Below are 20,817 nucleotides of genomic sequence, written 5' to 3' on the forward strand. Positions count from 1 at the left end.
CGATATACCGTTTTCACAACCTTTTATGGTTTTGACTTCGGAACGAGTTTAAGACCCGCCTTTTGTATAGCGGAAGAGACCATTTTTTTCAAGACACGTACAACAAACCAGGGCCGTATTTAAGATTTAAGCCGTTATGTTTTAAGAGTAGGGAAAACAGTCCCTACTTGAGAACTGATTTTCAATTTAAGGGTTTAGAAAAAATCTTATGTAAATAATTGATGTTTTCCCAGTTTGCTATTGGTTTATTTGTGGGGGTTGGTGAAATCGGGGTATGCTGTCAGTTTTATGAAACAGTATTTTCTTAGCCGCTGAAGCTTTGGAATTATTTCTATTCCATCTTGTGTTTATAATTAGTAATTACCAACTTACTGTTATTCAAGACTCAGGATTCCATTTTTATTTAGGTACCATATACATTTTATTACAATTTATTTTATACCAAATACTAACATTGTTCGTTTTTGTTAGTCACTTGCGATGTCCAGCGACGAAGAGGTTGTGGTCGATAACGCCAGCTACAATTCTGCACAAGCCGAAAAAATACTGAATTCATCATCGACTAAAGAAGTTATTCGAAATATTTTGCTTGAAAATGATTTTGAAAATTCCTACTCAAAGAAGCAGTTATTGGAAGTTCTTAAGATGGATCGGGGATTCAAAGTTCCCACTGTAACATTAATCCGGTAGAAGTGATATGGGGACAACTTAAACCCAGTTTAAGAAGAAACAACACCTATCTGATATTTAGTTCTGGGGCAAATATGAGAAAAATATCTGCTTCTAGGTCGAAAAAATGTGTGGAACATGTCATCGAAGAAGAAAATAATTACACAAGTCAACTAGTGGGGGACGAGTCCGGTGACCATAATGATTATTTTGCTGCAGAATTACTTTTTTTATATAGATATTCTAAGATTGCTTTATAGCTAAATTCATATTTGTAATAAACATTTTAAGGTAAGAATGGATTTTTCACTGCATGGACTAATAATAATCGAGGAATGTCACCCATGAAACTCTACACAAATCCGCCAGCGTTTGTATGCACGAACTACCGAAGTACGGTTCTGGAACGTCATTAAAAATACAAAAAAATACCCAAGCGAGGTAGGCCTGCGGTTAGACCTTCATAAAAATTTATCAAAGTTAAAAACGGTATATCGTTGGAAAATGTATATATGATGCGGCTTTTGGAAGTCGATTAAAAAATGTGGGCGACGGTAGTAGTCAAGCGTACGAGTTCTACGACCCCCATATGGTGTTTTGATGAGGAAGACTTACCGCATCGGTTTTTCCGCGGTATAAATCCTGCGGGACACACGAATTTTATGCCGCCATATTTAAGCGTCGCGTTGGCGTTGTGCAGTCTTAATTTAGTCGAAGGCGTCTTGGCGCCGTCCACGTACTTTCCCCTCACTTGAAATTTCACGTTCAAGCGTTTTTTGTTTCGTTTCTCCTTGTTCCGGTGCGGCACCTCTTGGAAAACCTGCCTCTTTATCACGATCCTGTTAGAGGACTCCTCGATCGATTCCCTGTCGCATTCGGTAGACAGGTTCACCGAACACGGGCCTTCGGAGCAGATTTCGTTGGACAGCGTTGTCCTAATTTCGTTCTCGATCTGAAAAGAATTGCCTTTTAATTTTTAACAATATTTTTGATAGCTAGAAACGCGTTTCAAAAATTTCAAGGCGTTTTATTGCACGCTTCCTCAAATTCGATGGGTTTTTTTTGCCTTCGTACCTATTACGTATGCGTACCTCGGCTATCTCTTTGTCGTCACATGCGTCGTTCTGCAACGCAATGTCTACGCTACCGTCCCTCTCGCTATCTTCCGGAATTTTCGTCACTGCAAACAATGACGTGATCTTTTTCGCCCTCCCCACCCCGTTATCACTGTTTCGTACCGGAACATTCCGGATAGGCGAGTCCGCCGGGGTTGTACCAGACGGCGTCGGCGTGAGTGCATAAGAAACTGGTTGCGTTTCCGGCGTCGATGATCCCAGAAGTTTGCAAAGGGATTGCGTAACCCTCTTGGCAGGTGATCAGACACTGGACTTGGTCCATGCTGTCCGTGCATTGTTTGCTTCCGTTATCTGGGCCCCATAGCGGTTCGCATTTCGATTCTAAGGGTGCCGCAGGAGCAATATTAACTTCAAAAACTCTCCAATTTTCCGTTAAGAATTGAATTATTTTTCAATAAAGCCCCTGAATTAACACTTATATACTATATTATATTGTGACGAGCGAGCAAAACGAGCTGGGCCCCTAGTGTGTGGTATAGCGAATAGTAGTGTGTAAATAGCTTATGATATCCACTAGCAGGCTCTGGGAAGGATTGCAAGGTATGGTCTGTTCATGGATATAAGAAAGTGCTTTTGAATGGGATTATCCAAGGGTGGTCATTAACATACAATGCAACGAGATTATTACCTAAAGTTTATTTTAATTTAAATTGAGGTAAAATTGTGGTCCGTAATGGAAAATAATTTTATACCTACCTGTGTTTAATATTCTTTGGTTTGCTATACTACTTGGCTTAAGTTTATTAGTAATCATTCTTATTTCGTGTGTAATACAGCGTGTGTTAAATCGTGTGCGAATTATGCAAAATATGTGCGAGTCTGGTGTATCTCAGAAAACGCTATTCTATTGAGACTAAGGAAATTATAAACAATATTTACTTGACTCTCATTGAACGTGGTGCCAGCAAGCAAGCATCTTTAGAAGAAACGGCCACATTGACGAAAATTCCAGCATCAACTGTATGGAAAATTGTGAACAATCCTATTTCAGCGAGGAAAAAAAGAAGCGATGCTGACATTTTCTCGAGTGCAGATGAAAGTGATCAGGATATAATATGACGTAAAATTTACCAATTGAAAAAGATGAAACCGGTGTTAAATGTGGCAGAACTACCTTATGGAAGTGTCTTAGATTTAAAAAAATTGACAGAAGGCAAGTTTTAATGGAATCTTTTCGATTTCGGAAATCGCGACTGGAATATCTAGAAAAAATTAGGATTTACAGAGAACAACAAAGGCCAATTATTTATTTGGATGAAACCTGGTTCGACACTTATGATACCCCGGAAAAAGGTTGGGTTGACTCAACTGATAAGTCTAAAACAAACGCGCCATCAAAAAGAGGTTAAAGAATAACTATTTTGCATCCTGCCTCTAAAGATGGTTGGATTCCAAATGGACTATTTCTGTCTGCGAAAAATATTAAAGATTCTTCTCTGGATTACCATGAAGACACCACCGCTGATTTATTTGAATGTTGGTTTAAAAACAAACTAATTCCAAACATTCTTCCTAATAGCGTCATTGTAATGGACAATGCAAGTTATCACAGTAGACAGTTGACTAAAGCCCCTTCCTCATGTAACACAAAAGCAACAATCCAAAACTACATGTATAATAACGACATTTATTTTCACGAAGATTATACCAAAAAACAGTTAATTGAGGTTCTACAAAGCTTGAACCTACAAAATGTTCGGGAATGGGAACATCCCTAACAGATAAAACAGTATTGAGCGTAGAGTTTGCAGGCGATCAAGCAGGAGTAAAGAAGATCTAGAGTATATGGCACGTAAACTAATAGAAACCTATGAAGATTGGGGACTGACTACGAATGTTGAAAACGCGAAAGATCTATGCGTAGGAAAGGAAAGTGGTAACCTACAATTGGAAAACTCAGAAGAAATAGAAGCCTGTGAAGAGTACAAATACCTAGGGGTTACACTGGCCAAAACGGGTTCAGATGACAAAGAAATAAGAACAAGAGTGATACAGACACAAAAAGCAATTAACTGTATGAACGGAACTCTATTGAGTAAAAATATATCGAAATCTAGGAAATACAATATATATAACACTCTAACAAAAAATAACTTAATGTATGGTTCAGACACTTGAAGAATGACAGGAAAACATAAAAGAATAATGGATAAACCGAAATGGATGCACTTGGAAGATCAGCAAGACTATCAAGAAGCGAAAGAGATAGAAATGAAAGTGTTTGGAAAGAAATGGGACTTCAATACAGAATCATAACTGACATCGAAAGAAAACAGTTGATCTGATACGGCCATGTACCGCGTACGCACGACGACAGATTACCTAAACAAACAATTAATTGGATACCACACCACCGAAAAAAACGAAAAAAAAAAGAGGGCGTCCAAAAACAACACGGCACAAGGGAGTTCGCAAAGCGACGAGCTCGAGAAACTTAGACGACCGCCAATGGGAGGACCGAGGCTTGATATCGGACAACGTCGACGCACGTTTTAATATAAATAGTTAATAGAATAAAAATAGCGTTATATACGAGGTCCTTCGAAAAAATACATTTGAACCAATTGTAACCCCCTCGAACGGAATTTGTTATGTTGGACATAATATAATTTAAGTTTTGGACGGAAGCATATCAGAAATGACAGTTACCTTCGACAGTGATATTAATGTTGCACTCGTTCCTATTCCCTGCAAGGTCTCGCGCCTCGTACGTCACAGTTGTGGTACCGATTGCGAATATGCCGAATTCTTTATTTTTCGTCACGGTCACATTTCGCGAGTTGTCGTAGATGAGCGGTTCGTCCCACGTGATATTTTCCCCTTTCGCATTCGTCGTCAGGAAAGGGGCCGGGTTCACGCAGCCCTCTATAATCGGCGGTTCGTTATCTGAAAAAAGTCGACCGAAAATGGAGGGCGCGATTGAGCTACGTCCTCCCGCTCCTACCTTTGACTTGGACGAAGAATTTACACTTGGCCGTGTTTCTAAAAATGTCCTGAGCGAAATAGTTCACCGTGGTGGTTCCGATTTCGAATTTGATGTCCGCGAGGTTTTCCGTTCCCAAGTTGCTCCACACGGTCACGTCCATTCGCGAATTATCTGGAAATCCGCTCGAGCATTGGATCTGACCAAAGCGAGATTATGGAATTAGCGCGCGTTACCTGTTACGTTAGGGGCGTCCCATGAGACCTGCGCGTAATTTTTACCGGGTAAAGTGGTGATTGTTATGTTGTCCGGGCACACCAACTCGGGCGGGACGTCGTCTAAATATATAACAGGTTAGAGCGTAACGTAGGACATCCATTTTTGTTTAATTATTAATTCAGGTTTGACTTCAGGTTTATTGTTGTAGCTTTCTTCGATGGCTCAGTAAGGCGACAAAATTTATCATAACTAGAAGACTCGGAAGATTCGGAAGTTTGTTTTACACCAAAATATAGATTGTGTTTTTACCTATTGTACAGGGTGTTCGCGATATACCGTGCAATATTATAAAACGTAATGGGTGCTCTAAATTTGCAGCTACCAACTTCAGATTTGGCAGAGAAGTTTTGACCCACATTTAAACCATTAAAGTTTGGCACAATCAAATATTGCAAATTTTTGAATTTTCTTTTGGGGTTATTTCGGTTTCCAGAAAAAAGTTATTTTCTCCAAAACTATTAACCCGATCGGCAAAATTCTTTAACCAGTACTATAACTTTTGCAAGCATGTTTTCGATTATATACAGCGTTTTTCAATTATAGACAAAAATCAAAAAGACCCTGAAAATTGTCCTCTTCCAGAGTAAATTATTAGCCTTAAATCAAAATTCGTAAAAAATATGACTAATTGGTTTAAACAGTATTATATAGAGAGCTACAATTTTTGTATTAACGGTTTTCGTCACATATGCTGTTCGAGATATTTGAAAATGAAAATCACCATTTCTCGACCTCAATCTGGACGCGATGACGTCATTTACTATTACGACGTACTGCATGCCATCAGAAAACAACTATTTTCTCGAAAACCATTTACTCTATTAACTCTATAACCTTCATTTCGAACATTGTTTGAATTATATACAGGGTGTGTCGTTATGGGCAAAAAATCTCAAATATCCTAGAAATTTCCGTTTTGTGGGTAAATTATTGGCGGTAAATGAAAAACTGTTAAAGATGGGATAATTTCATTTGAACAGTATCGTAAACTGTAACGAGAGAGAGTTTCAGTTTTAATCTATAAGGCATACAAATTTTAATATTTACCAAAGAAGTTCGTCGAGATATGAACGACACTTTATACAGGGTGCATGCATAGTGGTCTGCAAGAACACGATAGAAAAACAATGCGTCCCTCAAGGACAAAAAACCCCGAAGCGGCTTCTTCTCGAAATAAAAATCTGGTCTACGCTTGACACTACGAACTTGCCCCGCCTCCGACGATTTTTCGAAAGCAATTTTGTTTCTCACTACTTTAAAAAAAATGGTGGCACTGAATAACGGTACAACTGACACAATTGCCTCTATCAATCTACAACCTCATACTAACGATCGATTTAACATGGTGTTGCGGTTTTAAATTGGTGTAATTTAGGGAAGGTGAAAATTGTTACGACATTTAATTTCTTACCACTGCAGGGAATTTCCGGGACTTCGCCGGTCCACCTGCCGAACTTTCCACATACGTATTCCCGCTCCCTTCCCGCAAACCTAAAACCGCCATCGCAAACCACCTGGCAAGTGTTCCCGTATTCCTGTTTTTTCGCTGTGCAGCTGGGGGGTTCGACGTGTCCGTAACTTATTTGCGGCAGCTTGTTGCATTTTATCTCTGAAAAAACGGAAATCTTAAGCAGCGGCAGCACGTGCAGCGCCATCTATCGGTTACGTTTGCAAGTGGACCGGAGACCGTCCCATTGCGCAATCGGCAGGCACGTGCGCTGCGCGGACCCTATAAGCACGCGTCCGTCTTCGCATCCGAAATTGCAGATCGTGTCGACTGGCAGGTATTTTTCTTCCCCGTCGTAGGTGATATTTAGGTCCGCGTGTTCGCAGGTCATGTGTCCGTTTTTCGGAGCCGCCGGTCTACTGCACGTTTTCACTGTTAAATAAAACCGCCATTGTTAACGCAGTCAGGGACATCGTAGGGGTGACTTAAATTTAATCGTAGACGTTCAGAAAATGTTGACAGTTTGGCAACAACGCGTTCCAACTTTTTTGAGTCCCACGTTACGTCAACTGGCAGAATGATCCAAATATATGGTCAAACTTAAAGAACGAATGAGTGAGTGTTCGACGTTTTAGTTCAAAGTATCGAGTAAATATTTGTTGAAGTATTTACGTTTGTATGATTTCTAGAATGGAAATTAAAAAAACTTCAAACCTTCGCATGTCGGTTCGATGCCGCTCCAGGTGGCGTCGTCTCTGCAGAGCCGGATACTGCTCCCCACCAGTGTATAGCCAACTTCGCATCTAATACCACACGCGCTGTTTAAAACGTTGCTGCACTCTTTTTTTTTCACGATGTATCCGTGCTGGGGCGCTGACATTTTCGGACATTTCAGTACTGAAATAATAATTTGGCCGGAAGTTTCGACGGCATTAGGCCAGCCACTTAGGTAGTTGGTTAGAAGAATGGAGTAACTTCCTGCCAGAATCCGATGTTTCTCTACTAACCAAAACTACACCTTTTGGTTATACCGAGAAACCGGAAATACGGTTTAATGCATTTGTAGTGTAGTTTTGGGTTTTTAAGTGTCGTACAGCCCATTTGATTTGATTGTTGGAGCCCGAACGGCCTGTGGGAGGAGCGGAGGGACTTCTTTTTTGGTATCGGTTTATTTTCTTTTGTAATCAAGTAATAGTAAAGGTCCAACAAGAATGAACAGCATGAACAGATTGTTTGTTGATAAGTTTGGATGCGGCATTATTAGATCTTCAGTCAAAAAGCGTACAGCATTGTTGAAAAAAATACGGTATATTAGTGAAAGTATATGAGTGGGAATCCTATATAAACTACCTTTAAATCTTTTAAATTTTGAGCGCAAACACTAAAAATGACAACAACGGCGCAGACTGGTAGTATTCTGTGACAATAGCAACAACTTATCCTTGCGTTGCTAATAATGTCCGGATTTCACAAACTGATTTTGTTTTTTAAAAAAAAAATCAATTTTTCAGAAACCTTACGACAATGTCGCAACTCAGTCAGTTAGTTGGAAAGTGACGCATCCGCGAAAGATGTGCAAAACTAATTATATTACCTGCGACACATCAATTTTTACCGAGGCAGGGCCACTATATTATCTAATAACTATATGATGATGGTAGAGCTGTTTCGATATTAGGCCGCCACCAGGCAATTGCATCAGTTAGAGTGACACGGATATGCAAGAAAATGCATCTTTAAGTTCCGAGAAACTTTAGTAGCGAAACTATTTTTTTAAGCTGATTTTTAAAGTGATCTTGTTTTTAAGGCGGTTCACGTTTATTAGAGGAAGTAATTTGCACAGCGATTTTGTTATTATTTGAAAGTTTTTTACGTACTTTTACAACCGTCGTTGCCATCCGATTGAAATCCCTCTTTACACACGCAGCTCTCCCTGCCCAAAGCGGGCGGCATTGTTGTGTGGTGAACGTCCGGGCAGGGCAGGCACAGGTTCGGGCCATGAGAGTACGTCCCTGCCGTGCAGGCTGCAGAAACGACCAAAGCGGTAGAGCACTTGGACGTGAAGTTGATCACTTACGTAAACAGTCGTTTTTCAAGCCCGAGCCGTAGAATCCTGATTGACATACGCAGGAATAATGTCCTGTTGTCGTGCCACAGGTACAGACTGCACGCTCATCGCAGCAGTCGCCTCCTTCGCACAGTTTGTCGCACGGCCCGTTGACGCCCAATGGGATATAATTCCCGGTGGATAGGTCTGGGACAAACGATACACGTAAAGACGTATTACAAAACTAAACAAATATCCTGACGTACTATCACCAGGGGAAAATACTGATTGAAGAAGGCCACGTTCAAGTTAAAGAGTTAAATACGGAAAAAAATCTCACCTACGTGTAGAGCTCTCCTAGCCAAACCTTCGAACTCGTCGAAACTGTCGAGCAGGTAGCTGTAGAATTCTCCTGGGCTTGAGGACAATTCGTACAACTCCTTGTAGTTGCCGTTACGTATTCCGACCGTGAAAATAGTCACGCGTTGTTCTTTTAGTTCGCCGGCAACTGACAGAGGGCTTTCGCCGTTCGAATACCCGTCGGTTATCAGGAAGAGTATCTTCTTGGAGTCGTTTCTCGATTCGTCGATATCTTCGAATATTTCCTACGAAGTAATCGTTTTAATCATCCCCCATCCTGACCAGCAAAAAAGCGACGTACCTTGGCCTTTTGGAAGGCCCCCACAGTGTAGGTTTCGCCGCCACTGTATTCGATCTTGACTAGCTGGTCGTTGAGCAGCAGACACTTGTTGTGCTCCTTCGATGGCCGGTTGATGTAGTTGAGGTTTACCACCTACGTAAACGTTTATCGCCAGTTGATAATTTGTAAAAAGCACAAAATGGATGCTGTGACGAATTTTTTAATACACAGGAATAATTCTTGCTGTTTTAAATAATATGTGTGCCGGCATTTCAAGCTCCGAAGCAATAACGCTTTGTTCTTAGTGACCCGGAAAACCTGAGAATTGCTGAGAAATATTGCTTTCCTCCTCGTACATAATAGAATGGCTAGTAGCTTTTCCACAACGGAGACTTGAAAATTTTGTCGTTTTGCTGTCACTGATCTTGAAATAAGCTTTTCTTTAACGAGACAGACGTCGTATGTTTTTGTCTCTCCATAGCCTAGATAGATCTTTTTGCTTTTCTTGATTGCTCCATTGCAATTTTTAGTGAATAAATTAAGAAATGCTGCCACTCGCTAGATGAAGAACAACTGGCTTAATATCTTGAAGATTGTTTGACTCTTTTTAATTTATCACTAATTTAAAAGTAATAATTACACTTTAGTGGAATCCCACAGTTTTTTTTTTTGGTATTTTATTTTTCGCATCTTTAGAAAAAATAAAAACCACGTTTGGACATTTCTGGTTCAGAATAACGCAACCTATCATTAGGCAACGCCCTGTATAACACAGCATATCACATACCGTGTTGCTTGGCGAACTAAAAGTGACCACCGCCACTCTGGTATGATTGTAGTCGACGGTAATGTCGCTTAACATTTTTTTAATAAACTTCAGCTCGCTCCTGAAATTGTCGTCGCCTACGCTGGAACTCGCGTCCACCAAAAAAACGATGTCGAGCCGATCGGACATCTTGAAGAATTCCACGTTCTTTTTGAATATCTCGCCGAGCACCTCGAGCTTTGATTTGAAAATGGCGTTTTCCAAGTTGTCGCTTTTTAGTTTGTGCAGTTTTTTATCCCCGAAATTTAAAAACTCGCTGTAGTTATTTAGCACATCGAGGTTGAGCTTTTCCGCTATCAGAGGTGTAGCGCGAGCCGCGTAAAAAATCGCGCAAATTGTAAAATATCGGGCGTCAAGCATCATCGTCGTATTGTCGGGCAGTTGAAACGCGACTGATACGGCCACATGGCGGAACATATGGCGCCGAGCGTCTTATTTTTTACGAAATAAACGGCCGTAATTCAAATATGTACAGGGTGTCAACGCTCACAACATTATTATTAAAAAATAAATTTTCGAGAATACTTTTTCTATGGAAAATAGGATATTAAACGATAACGTTAGATTGGTTAATAATCATGTATCCCCTGCGAAAGAGGACGGAGAAACAGGTTAAGATACCTAAATAGAATTTAGACCGCCTTTGATAAAACTTACCGCTGATAATTAAAATGTATTGGAGCGCCACTCCCGTTTAAGAAATAATTAAAAAAAAAACGCGTGTTAACCAAACTCACTTTATTTTATAATGTTCTATTTAGCCTACAAAATAGCGGAACGCTTTTTCGAAGTAGCTATGTGACAAATGTAATGTAAATGAATTATTTCTATTTGTCCTTTTGCTGAAACTATCATCGATGAAATTTTGAGTAGTTTTAATCGTATTAAGACGATTTGTACAAGCGTTTTTTGTTTTTTCTAGGACACAGAGAAATAACATATTTGCTTTAAAATCATTATTTCCTCAAGTTCGATCTAGCGGACCACTCTATATATCCGCGTCACGCTTTACGACTGCTCAAAATTAAATTTAGAATCGGCACAAATAAACTACGATCCACATTCTCTTGGGAAATAACGAACTGAGAATATTCGTTGTCGCCAATCTTGCCATTTGACATTTTCGATTTCTCAAAAATTAGTAACACTCTTTGACTTACTGGACGAGAAACCTGTTAAACAGGACTATTATTCGCATGCGCAGTTCGAATACTGTCGCTTTAAGTGTGATTTATCAGCTTCCAAGGTGATTCAGAATATTTTTTATCTTATTCTTAAAACCAAAGAATACCCAATTGCATGTAAAATCTTTTCTCATATATCAGATGGACAGAGACCAACTTAACAAGCTTTTTACATAAAATACACGAAGTTTACGTTATATTTACAGATTTCTCAAAAGTTTTATTTTTCATGTTTATAATAGTTGGAATTTTGAAATTAATTTTTTGTTAGCCGTATTAAATATTCTAAAAAAATTAAAATCGGACTCCGTAATGTACGTATTACGCTTATCGAACAGAAAAATAATCATTCCGGTAACTATGTCAAATAGGTGGTATCTGCTACCATTAAATCATATAAATATCTTCTTCGCAATCGTTCCAAACGGGATATATGAAAAGAAGAAGAAGAAGAATAAACTAGAATGTTTTACGCAAAAATTATTGACGTTTCAGTAACCTCACTCTTCCGAAAATAGAAAAACAAAAAATGGTCACGAAACGGTAACAGTTGTTTTGGCGTGGTCAAGAACGCAATGGCCGAACAAAACGACCACTCGAAAAAACAGTCATCGAGTAAATCAAACTCCCCCCAACACAAACCCACGCACGACAGAAACAAACACCCGGGAGTGAACAAAGCTCAGAATATTTTCGGAGTGAGCGATTTGCGCGAGCTGCTGAATAAGAAACGGAACGAATACGGCGCGAAGGATGACGTAAGTTCGGGGTGGGATTTTTGGGACTGCGACAGGGTTCTCACGAGAGAATTTGTTTTAGACCATACCCAAGGAGCGAGCGAAAGCTGACAATCCGCCTCCTGATCCCCGGTATGGTTACCTGAGGGATCCTTTGAGAGATAGTCGGCCTCAATCGAAAGAAACAAAGACGGTTAAAATTGTGAACAAGAAAGGTAGCAAAAAATATCCGAATGTGGACGAGAAGGCCAATTTAAAAAGGGACAACCTGCCCAATATTAAGGTAGAGTTGCGAGTGGCCACTGGGTCTAGAAACTGTGTCGTTGACGAAGCCAGTAGGATAAAACCTCTAAATCGGATATCGGAAACGTCAATGCACAGTAACAGGTCACAAGAAGGTCATGGGAGCGGCAGCAGATTTAGAAAGGAACCCATTCATGACGACCGAGCTCGACAGAGGCCGAAAACTAGTAATCAGAGAGTAAATTTTGAGAAGAAAGCTCAAGGTAAAGAAGACCAGCGCAAACTAAATCTCGACGACTCTCGATTTACTGAGGGAGGTGGTAAAGGGGTGCGAGATGCAGGCGGAGAAGGTAATGACGAAAGTGTCGCATATTTGGAGGAAAAATTGCGTGGAACTCTGGTCATAGAGTCGTCCACAAAGGTTTCTAATTATGGCTCTGGAGCAAGGGACGAGGTGGACTCTGGAAGCACAGCAGAGGCAATCTGATATTTTTGACTGTTGCAATTGTATCGGTTTTGTTGTTTTATGGTACTATTTATATTTATTTATTGATTTTTGGATTTGTTTGTGTTGTTTATATTTTTTTATTTATTAGAAAAAATATGATTAATCAAAGCCGTATTTGAGTAAAAATATATATATTCTATATAAATTTAACAAAAACGAAAATAAATTTAAAATAAAAATTAATGATGATCCTTGGGACGCAACTTAACTAGAGTAATGCAGAGTTTTCATATGATTTATCTATCACAAACCCGCTGGGGTGTTCCAGGGGCTAATTTGGTAACATTGGAAAAAGCTACAAAAAAGATTATCCCCTATATACCGTTTTGTTTCCTCACAAAATTTGGTTCGGTTAGAAAATTGTTCACGAATTCTTGACCTCATAAAACAACGGGACAACGCTATAAATATTCACGTTAATACATCTAACGACAAAAAAAAAACTAAAGCCGCCGAACTATGAGAAAACACCCCCTACGAATTTAATTTTTTAAGTTTCATGTTTCTTCCTAGCTATATCACATATCAATTAAATATCACTATGCTCGTTCGCCAGTTGCCGGCTTGAGTTCATCGAGCCGTAGTTAATAAAGTATTCGTCGCTGTCGTTTTGGTAGAATGTCGTCGGAAGGCTCTGATGCACTCGGGGCGGCTCCGAATCGTCCGACAAATTATAATGGCCGGCTGGTATGTCATACATGCTGCGGCCTCGTATGCGCCTGCTTATGGAGCCGCCTATAAAAGGGAGAAGGGAGGCGGTTACCTCAGCCGCCACATGATGCATTCTTTAAAGCACACCTAACGACCACTAATGATTCGCAGGAAAAAGTTTATGTAGAGATAAAAGATTATGGTGAATTTTAGTTTTTTCTATTTTTTATTTTATTGTAAAAAATTTTGTTGGAACTCAAGAATTTGTTGTCTAAAAAAAGAAAGGTATTGTCAAAGAAAACCTTATGCTAAATATTGTTGTTGTCTTTTATATTTATTTTATTGTTGTTACAGTGTGGTCAGAAACATGCCACCGTCATCCAACAGTACCAAAATCGTTGGATAGGGCAACCATGGTTCTTTATAGAATTGTTCACCCCCTGTTGCCAAATTCTTCTCATTCATTTTGCTCGCTACTTGCACATATTTTTGGTGTTTTATGTTCAATTTATAATGATACATGGACCCCTACTCAATGCGACTCATACCAACAATTAATGTTGTCAAGACCTAGGTTAGTTTTAAATGATATTTAAAATACAAGTTTAAATAGTTTAGCTTTTATGAAGTTTATCATTTTTAATTATGCGGTTACGACACACATATAGCTTTTCTGATAATTCAATACAGCAACATTTGTCAAGGTAATATTGAACAAAACTCAATGGTGATTGAAGAATTTATTTTTTAATTTTAGCCTGTTTTCTTATAACTATGTCATCCTTTTTTTTTTTTTTCATTAATAACTATCATTTATTCAACATGTTGAGCATGTTGGTGAGTATTTCATTAACTGCTTGCTATTCAGAGTCGATTAAATTTTAGTAAATTGAATTTAATTAAAACGAATTTGTGTGGAAAACTAGACGTAAAGCTGACCACAACATATTTTCGTCGTTTCTGTGTGATATTGCTCAAAAATATCTGGTATAATTTTTTAAATTCATTGTATTTGTCACATTACAATTTCTGCTGATAGTCTGCTATACCTTTTATACTACTGTTAGAAGTGACACTGTTTTCGTGATAATTTGGAGCCAACTAATGTACCTAAAATAAACACATTGTTTTGGTATATTATAACATTGCTATTGCTGTTACAGTGTTACAAGAATTAAATAAAACACTACCACTAAAAACTTGCCCTTTCTTAATGCTTAAATTTTTTTCTTGGGCAATAGTATCTGGCTAATAACATTTTGAAAATTTGATTTCATTTTTGACCCATTATGTCCAGTTCATTTCAAGTTCAAAAGTGAACTAGAAAATCATTTCGAACTACAATTTTGCTATTTTGTATAATTTCCTAGTTAAATCGCATAAATATAGCACTTTGGCAACACTGTGCAATTGGATAATATTTGGGGATCACAGTTACAATGTTCACATCTACTAAATTTGTAAATTACAGGACTTGTTGCAGCTTCGGTATAAGAAAATAATTGACAGGACTGTATACATACTCAATATGCCTAAGTGCTCTTGGATATCCCTGTGAACGTCCGAAATATCCCACATGGCCAGAAAAGCCATGTACCATTCCCTGGTGTAATCGCTCCCAAGTCTGGTATATGGTTTATAAGAGAAACTGTAGTGATGCGCTATTGCAGCCAAACACATTTCAATGCATATGAGAAAATCCTGTTGAGATAATGTTACTTCTAAGTTTAATTCTAAAATGGTGCTGCATTACATACCTGCAGCCTAGCGGACAGTGACAGGCCGTCACTGGAAGAGTCAGAGGAGGTAATCACCCCAACATAGACCAAGATGGCGATAGCCACTCCTTGGCTGAAAATTTTCATCAATAGGAGGAGTTAATTTCCACATTCAAAACTCACAAGAACGAGAAAAACACTACGGCTTTGATGCACAAAAATTTTGCTAATGGTTTCATTGGCTTCAGTTCCTCCTGATTTGCCTTGTAGAACATTACCAAGCAATACATGGCAATAAACTGCGAAAGGTTATTGATAGCAATTAAGTATGGGAACGCGACATTTCCGCGAAATTCCCCCTCGCCGTATAGGCCCAAGATTTTACAGAGGCTGAAAGAAAAAGATAAGTAAGTCTGTATACCTAGAGGCGCTTTTTTTTCGATGCCTCACAATGAAATGGCAGTCGTCAGCGGACGTATAATTGTGTACTGAAGTATCCCGTGTTTGCATATGTGGACCAACTCCCTGGAAAAAAGATTATCAAACAGCCAATGAGGTTGGTATATCAAAAAACTCACCAACCCATTTCCCAATCCGGAAGGCAGCATAGCGGGAAGAAGTGTTTAACTTGAGGTTTCATTGCCAGGTTCCTGCCCAAATCTGACTCCATATTTAAGTAATTCAATAAATACTTCATGAAATTGTATATTACGTAAGCTTCATAGCATTCTCGCAAACTATCCACATATACCGACTCTTTGGGATAGATTAGACCTAACCACTGCGTGCGCAAGAAAAATATTAGGGATCTTTTTTTTAATGAAATTAGTGGTGACTTACCGCGTTCAATGCGTAAATCGGAACCATCCACAGGACCCGAATTATATGTTTTTGTAATTTTGGCTGCGTGTAATGTATAACGTGTTGGATAATTTCGTACAGAGAAATAGGGATGGCTACTAGAACGAACGCGCCCGCTATCCATATTTCTTCATCGTGTCGATTAAAACCGTCTTCCAAAGACTTAGCCAGAAAAAGAGGCACAAAAACCAAAGCAGCGATTCCATATAGAAATATGAAAAACGGCAGTATCCACAACCTCCATTTGGACAGCCACTCGATAAAACGGGTCTGGCACATCTTTCATCGTTTTCTTTGTCCACTAAAACCTAGTGAAATGGTTATTCTGTTTTATTTACACATTTCAAACAGCTGGTTGTGTGATCACTGGGGTGTCACTTGAGCAGAGAATAAAAATATATCGGCATGGAGCATGCGTTTTGCCTGTTTTGTGCTGTTGACCACTACGATTCTTTTACTTTTGACGTTAAAATTAAATTAAAATTAAAAATTTTATTGACGCATTTAGTATTTACAATATAGTTTAACCTAAGAAAAATAGTACCCCGCACGTGGCAATCGAGCAATAATACTAAAACCGAAAAACACTTACAATTGCTAAAGTGCAAAGTTTACAAGGCGGCCGGTTGATTAAAAACAGTCTTCTTTACTTTACAATTAAAACTACTGAGAGAGTCAGAAAATAAATCAATACGATCGTTATTTGAGAGTAAAATATTTGTCAGCTTGCACATTCGATTCATAGGCGAATTAACGCCATAGTTGGTGCTATGAAAATCGATGTTAAAAAAGAGCCTTATTTCTTAATAGGAGAAATATGAAAACCAACAGATGCCAGATCTGGTGCATCCATCAAGTTATTAAGGATTTTGTACAATGTAGAGACGTCAACAAATATGCGCCTACTCTCCAAAGACGTCAGATTCAAAAGTTACATAATCTCCTCGTAGTTTATTTCCTCAAATGACATTCCCAATTTAAAACCTATCCCTCTAAGGAACTTACGCTGCACACGCTCTATTTTTTCCTTGTGAATTGCATAGTATGGTTGCCAGAAACAGCTAGCATACTCTAAAATTGAACGCACAAGCGCACAGTACAGCTCCCTATACGTAAAGATGGTCTCAAAACCCTTCAAAGTCCGAAAAACAAACCAAAGCAATCGAATAGCTCTGTTAGTCATAAAATCAATGTGAAATGTAAATGTGAGCTCCGAATCGAGCCAAACTCCAAGATCTTTAATTAGGTTCTGTCTCTCGAGCGATCCAGAGTTCAAATGGTAGATGAAAGTTATTGGTTTTTTGGATCTACTAAAGCTTACAATTTTACAGTTGTTTGTATTAAGAGTTAAATTGTTCTGTCTGCACCACAAAGAAAACCTATCCTGTAACCTGTAATCGATGACAGTCAAGAGTTGAAGCTACAACCTTAAAGAGCTTTAAATCTTCCGCAAATGCTAAAAATTGGCAAAAGCGAAAAATATTTTTTTTGTCATTAATGAAAACATTGAAAAGGAATGTGGAAAGATGTCCCCCTTGTCGGACACCAGACGTCACAACAGCCTCTAACGAAATGTAATTTTTAACTTTAACTGATTGCTTTTGGTTAGTCATATTACTGCGAAACCAATTTAGAAGATTTCCAAAGATTCCAACCCCTGAGAGCTTCCCTACCAGAATGCCATTGGTCAACCCTGTCGAAGGCCTTGGAGAAGTCAGTATATATAGCATCTACCTGATACCGACTATCAAAGGTCCCCAACAGCGAACGCTCATAGCTCAGGAAGTTCGAAACAGTTGACCTTCCCTTAACAAAACCATGCTGTTCGGTTAAAATAACGTTTTTAAAATGAGAGGTGACGTAATCGGAAACTATACCCTCAAATATTTTCGAAAACAAGCAGATTTTAGAGATTGGGCGATAGTTTTTATGTTAGCCCTGTCACCATCTTTGAAAATGGGTGTAACACAAGATTTTTTCTAATATGAAGGAAAAACGCCGCAGTTGAGAAAAAACACGATGGTCTCCTAAAGAATTTGTGCATTTGAAAGATTTATGAGTTTTCTTCTTTTCTAGGATTAAAGATTTAAGGTTATCATTAATCCACTTGGGACATTTTGGAGTTCTATAGCCAGCGATAGGTGTAAATAACTCAATAGCACAAAAGACAACATCATAGAATTGCGAAACCATCATAACTACATCCGCACACTTAAAAATACAATCCCAGTTGACATTTGACAAAAACAGATTAATTTCTTAATGACCAAGCTAAATTTGCAAACGAAGGCTGGATGAGGCGCATCCAGTCTTAATAACGGCCTATCACAGATCGTAACACAGGTATCATGCTGACTAGAGAACAGCAAATCAAGAAAATTGCCATACTTATTTGGGATCTGTATGTTTTCAAATAACCCCAAATATGCCACACAATCGGAAATAACAATTGCCTCTAGACGCCTCTTAAATAGTAATAGAAGTCTGAAAAGTAAACTTCCCCAGGAGAATATTCTCGATTATCTGGGGCAGTTCCAAATAGTGCTGGCAAATTGCCTAGTAGCAGCGGCAACCCCAAAAGAAGAAGAAGAAGAAACAATTGCCTCATTTGAGAGATTCCCGCAACGCGTAGCACCAGGTTCCCTGTTCTACCATGATAGTTCAGGTAAATTAAAATCTCCCCAGAGAAAAATACATTACGGAAAGACAACAATTTTCATACACCTCGGCAAGGAGACACCTGGGATATAAGCATTGCCGACCAGAATCTTATTAATATCCATGGTTACCGGAATAAATATTTGCTCGACAGTATTAATAGGAGGGCCAAGAAGTTGGCAGGATATAGACCTCTTCACAGCATTAAGCACCCCTCCCTAAGTCAAACAGTTATTAGTTGCTGCTGACCTATCGCACCTAAAGACTGCTATCCATCAGGGGCTGCAGTTTTGATTTTAGACCGACATTCTGGTAATAAAATGTCAGGTATTTGTTAGTCTTATTTGCGGAGCTTGAAAATATCGTTCATTATTTGTTTCAGAGTTTGGTGATATGGCTTTTCGAGAATTCCAGAACGTAAACAGCTTGAAGATGATATTGTTAGGCCAAAAACTGCTATCATTTAAGGCGTCATAAAACGTTTCACAATGCCAACTTTAAAACTTTTAGAATTAGATTTGCAGGGCAATTCTTCCACCGTCAACATGCTGTCCATTGAAATTTTTGCGTTTTCTTTGATTCGCACCACAGTCAACACGTCCCAAAAACAGCCACCTTTTACCTGGTACCCCTCTGAATGCACCCGCAGAATTAGGTGCCGAACCTCTGTTGACTAATCTTTCTCGCCATTGCATGATCTACAGCCCTACGGATCTGACTATTTGAAATTTGGCATTCAGGAACACAATCCTCCGGGCTGCTGAAAGACTTCCTTTCACTGCGATTGCCAACAATTCCTTGGGCCGACCGGCCAACGGCTGACTGGCGAGGTTTGTGTAGGGGATCGCGAGCTGTTTTGTACTTGACAAATTTTATTGAAAAACGCAACGAAATATGCAAGATTTTTACTAAAAAGAGTCCGTATAGTTTAAAAACTAAATTAACAGTATTAGATTGCAAATCTAACTACATAACAAAAATTAAAGTTTAAGATGTCTCATAACACAAGCACAAAAAAATTAAATCGGTTATTCTACATGGCGCAAATTTTGATATTTTTTCCCAAGCCTTTGGCGTTGTGAAGAGGTTAAATATTTAAAAACAACATATTATATATAATTAAAATAAGTAATAGAATAATTTATTCAGTCATCTGCAGAAGGGAATTTATCGTGGTGTCTTTGTTTCCTCTATTTGCTTCATAGACGGTTTTTATCACATCTTTCTCAATATTCGGAAACATTTCCTCAATCTAGAATGATTTTAACAGATTTTTTGATAGTTGTAAAATCAGAATTATATTAAAAAATTACCTGTTTTAAGTCTGCTTCATTAAACACTGGAACAGGTTCTTGAACTGGATCCCCTGCTCCTGGGGGTGCACTGTAAACCCTCAATGGTTTGACAGTGGAACCGTCTAGTCTAGGCACCATCATAACTGGGTATGAAGGTGCATAGACGTAAGAAGCAGTTGCCTATAAGATATAAATGTAATATTCATTAGTGAGTAATTTCTTGCTCACAGTATAACTAAGGACGAGATTAACCATTCCCTCTTGTCCTTCGCCTTGCTTTCCTGTAAGCGGGTACCAATCTTCATGAGTTTGACCGCCCAACACTTCTTGAGGGATAGGGATCTGTGCCCAGGCAATTAATTCATCATTTGTAAACGATTTCTCATCAAATATTTCCAAATTTATGCTGTTTATGCCCTGCGGTACCAAACTAAAAACAGAGGTTGATCGCTTGGCCAAATATTTGAGCTGAAGTTTACCAATGTATCACTTTGTTCCAACGAGGGTTTTTGCCTCCATTGGGATCGGTAGGAGTTTCATAAATCACATGTCCTACCCTTAAACGGCAATAAGGATCCATTCGAGTCATGCCATAGTTTTTCGTAAGCTTGGCTTGGACGATGGTTATACTCAAGCGTCCAGCTGGATTTTGAACTTGACTAGACCCCGAAGTGTACTGCTGCTGCAGAGCTAATGCGGCCTGTCTATCCGCCGCTTCCTGTTGTTCCTGAGGCGACACGTGCAACTGTAGGAAATCATCGGGCAGAGGTCCCAACAACACCTTTTACAGACAATTGCTTATTTAAAGTTTGAGTCATGATTACGACAACTTACTCTATTTCGTTTCTCTTTAATCTTTTCTGCGACATCTGATGACATTGTTTTGAGAAGACCGAGATTCAGCGCATTCATAAAAATCTATATCTTCCAGAACTTTTTAAATTGCACCTAGGACTTGGCCACAGATAAATATTTATTTAACATGATTTGGCAAA

At 38.9% G+C, this 20,817-nt stretch overlaps 4 protein-coding genes and 1 long non-coding RNA gene across 10 annotated transcripts in view; 2 read left to right on the forward strand and 3 right to left on the reverse strand.

Moving 5' to 3' along the window:
• Positions 1-10,351, reverse strand: part of LOC132704358 (sushi, von Willebrand factor type A, EGF and pentraxin domain-containing protein 1-like) — a 24,201-nt gene extending 13,850 nt beyond the window's left edge. For all 4 annotated transcript variants that reach the window (XM_060674316.1, XM_060674315.1, XM_060674314.1 and 1 more), the window contains exons 1-14: positions 9,929-10,351; positions 9,163-9,294; positions 8,842-9,106; positions 8,532-8,708; positions 8,332-8,478; positions 7,169-7,351; positions 6,674-6,886; positions 6,419-6,616; positions 4,965-5,066; positions 4,750-4,902; positions 4,455-4,691; positions 1,908-2,126; positions 1,761-1,849; positions 1,285-1,621 (exon numbers count right to left, since the gene is read on the reverse strand). In XM_060674316.1, the coding sequence (XP_060530299.1) occupies positions 1,285-1,621; positions 1,761-1,849; positions 1,908-2,126; positions 4,455-4,691; positions 4,750-4,902; positions 4,965-5,066; positions 6,419-6,616; positions 6,674-6,886; positions 7,169-7,351; positions 8,332-8,478; positions 8,532-8,708; positions 8,842-9,106; positions 9,163-9,294; positions 9,929-10,330 (2,854 nt within the window). In that variant the 5' untranslated portion in view covers positions 10,331-10,351. The remainder of the gene's footprint in view (positions 1-1,284; positions 1,622-1,760; positions 1,850-1,907; positions 2,127-4,454; positions 4,692-4,749; positions 4,903-4,964; positions 5,067-6,418; positions 6,617-6,673; positions 6,887-7,168; positions 7,352-8,331; positions 8,479-8,531; positions 8,709-8,841; positions 9,107-9,162; positions 9,295-9,928) is intronic.
• LOC132704366 (uncharacterized) overlaps positions 1-12,771 on the forward strand; it is a 21,864-nt gene extending 9,093 nt beyond the window's left edge. The window contains exons 2-3 of the mRNA XM_060674327.1: positions 11,647-11,909; positions 11,971-12,771. Coding sequence (XP_060530310.1) covers positions 11,727-11,909; positions 11,971-12,618 — 831 coding nt within the window. The 5' untranslated portion in view covers positions 11,647-11,726 and the 3' untranslated portion in view covers positions 12,619-12,771. The remainder of the gene's footprint in view (positions 1-11,646; positions 11,910-11,970) is intronic.
• Positions 12,758-16,258, reverse strand: LOC132704362 (transmembrane protein 184C). Its single transcript, XM_060674321.1, has 7 exons — positions 15,849-16,258; positions 15,587-15,789; positions 15,459-15,533; positions 15,192-15,398; positions 15,048-15,141; positions 14,814-14,991; positions 12,758-13,374 (listed from the first exon to the last, which is right to left on the reverse strand). The coding sequence occupies exons 1-7, from the start codon at positions 16,146-16,148 to the stop codon at positions 13,169-13,171; spliced, it is 1,263 nt and encodes a 420-aa protein (XP_060530304.1). The 5' UTR covers positions 16,149-16,258; the 3' UTR covers positions 12,758-13,168.
• A 767-nt stretch (positions 16,259-17,025) lies between these two features.
• LOC132705700 (uncharacterized) lies at positions 17,026-19,088 on the forward strand. 3 transcript variants are annotated; one of them, XR_009619491.1, is made up of 3 exons: positions 17,026-17,148; positions 17,201-18,854; positions 18,910-19,088. It is a non-coding gene; the product is annotated as an uncharacterized LOC132705700 (long non-coding RNA). The 3 variants fall into 3 exon arrangements; XR_009619492.1 differs by lacking the exon at positions 17,026-17,148 and having other exon boundaries at positions 17,200-17,891; positions 17,946-18,854; XR_009619493.1 differs by lacking the exon at positions 17,026-17,148 and having other exon boundaries at positions 17,216-18,534; positions 18,603-18,854.
• Positions 19,089-19,417: 329 nt separating this feature from the next.
• On the reverse strand, positions 19,418-20,788 carry LOC132705698 (toll-interacting protein-like). Its single transcript, XM_060676490.1, has 5 exons — positions 20,657-20,788; positions 20,302-20,603; positions 20,051-20,252; positions 19,841-20,002; positions 19,418-19,779 (listed from the first exon to the last, which is right to left on the reverse strand). Exons 1-5 carry the CDS (start codon positions 20,732-20,734, stop codon positions 19,669-19,671), a joined length of 855 nt encoding a protein of 284 aa, XP_060532473.1. The 5' UTR covers positions 20,735-20,788; the 3' UTR covers positions 19,418-19,668.
• Positions 20,789-20,817: the final 29 nt, after the last annotated feature.

The sequence above is a fragment of the Cylas formicarius genome, unplaced genomic scaffold (assembly GCF_029955315.1).
Source record: "Cylas formicarius isolate icCylForm1 unplaced genomic scaffold, icCylForm1.1 PGA_scaffold_7__23_contigs__length_41026272, whole genome shotgun sequence".
In the NCBI taxonomy this organism is placed as follows: domain Eukaryota; kingdom Metazoa; phylum Arthropoda; class Insecta; order Coleoptera; family Brentidae; genus Cylas; species Cylas formicarius.

Coding starts and splice junctions, on each gene's coding strand:
- LOC132704362 (XM_060674321.1), bottom strand. CDS start 16,148: ATGTGCCAGACCCGTTTTATCGAGTGGCTGTCCAAATGGAGGTTGTGG. Junction 15,534..15,586: donor CCGGATTGGGAAATGGGTTG/GTGAGTTTTTTG, acceptor TCTTTTTTCCAG/GGAGTTGGTCCACATATGCA. Junction 15,399..15,458: donor CTGACGACTGCCATTTCATT/GTGAGGCATCGA, acceptor TTTTTCTTTCAG/CCTCTGTAAAATCTTGGGCC.
- LOC132705698 (XM_060676490.1), bottom strand. CDS start 20,734: ATGAATGCGCTGAATCTCGGTCTTCTCAAAACAATGTCATCAGATGTC. Junction 20,253..20,301: donor TGGAACAAAGTGATACATTG/GTAAACTTCAGC, acceptor CTCTGTTTTTAG/TTTGGTACCGCAGGGCATAA. Junction 20,003..20,050: donor ATCTCGTCCTTAGTTATACT/GTGAGCAAGAAA, acceptor TATATCTTATAG/GCAACTGCTTCTTACGTCTA.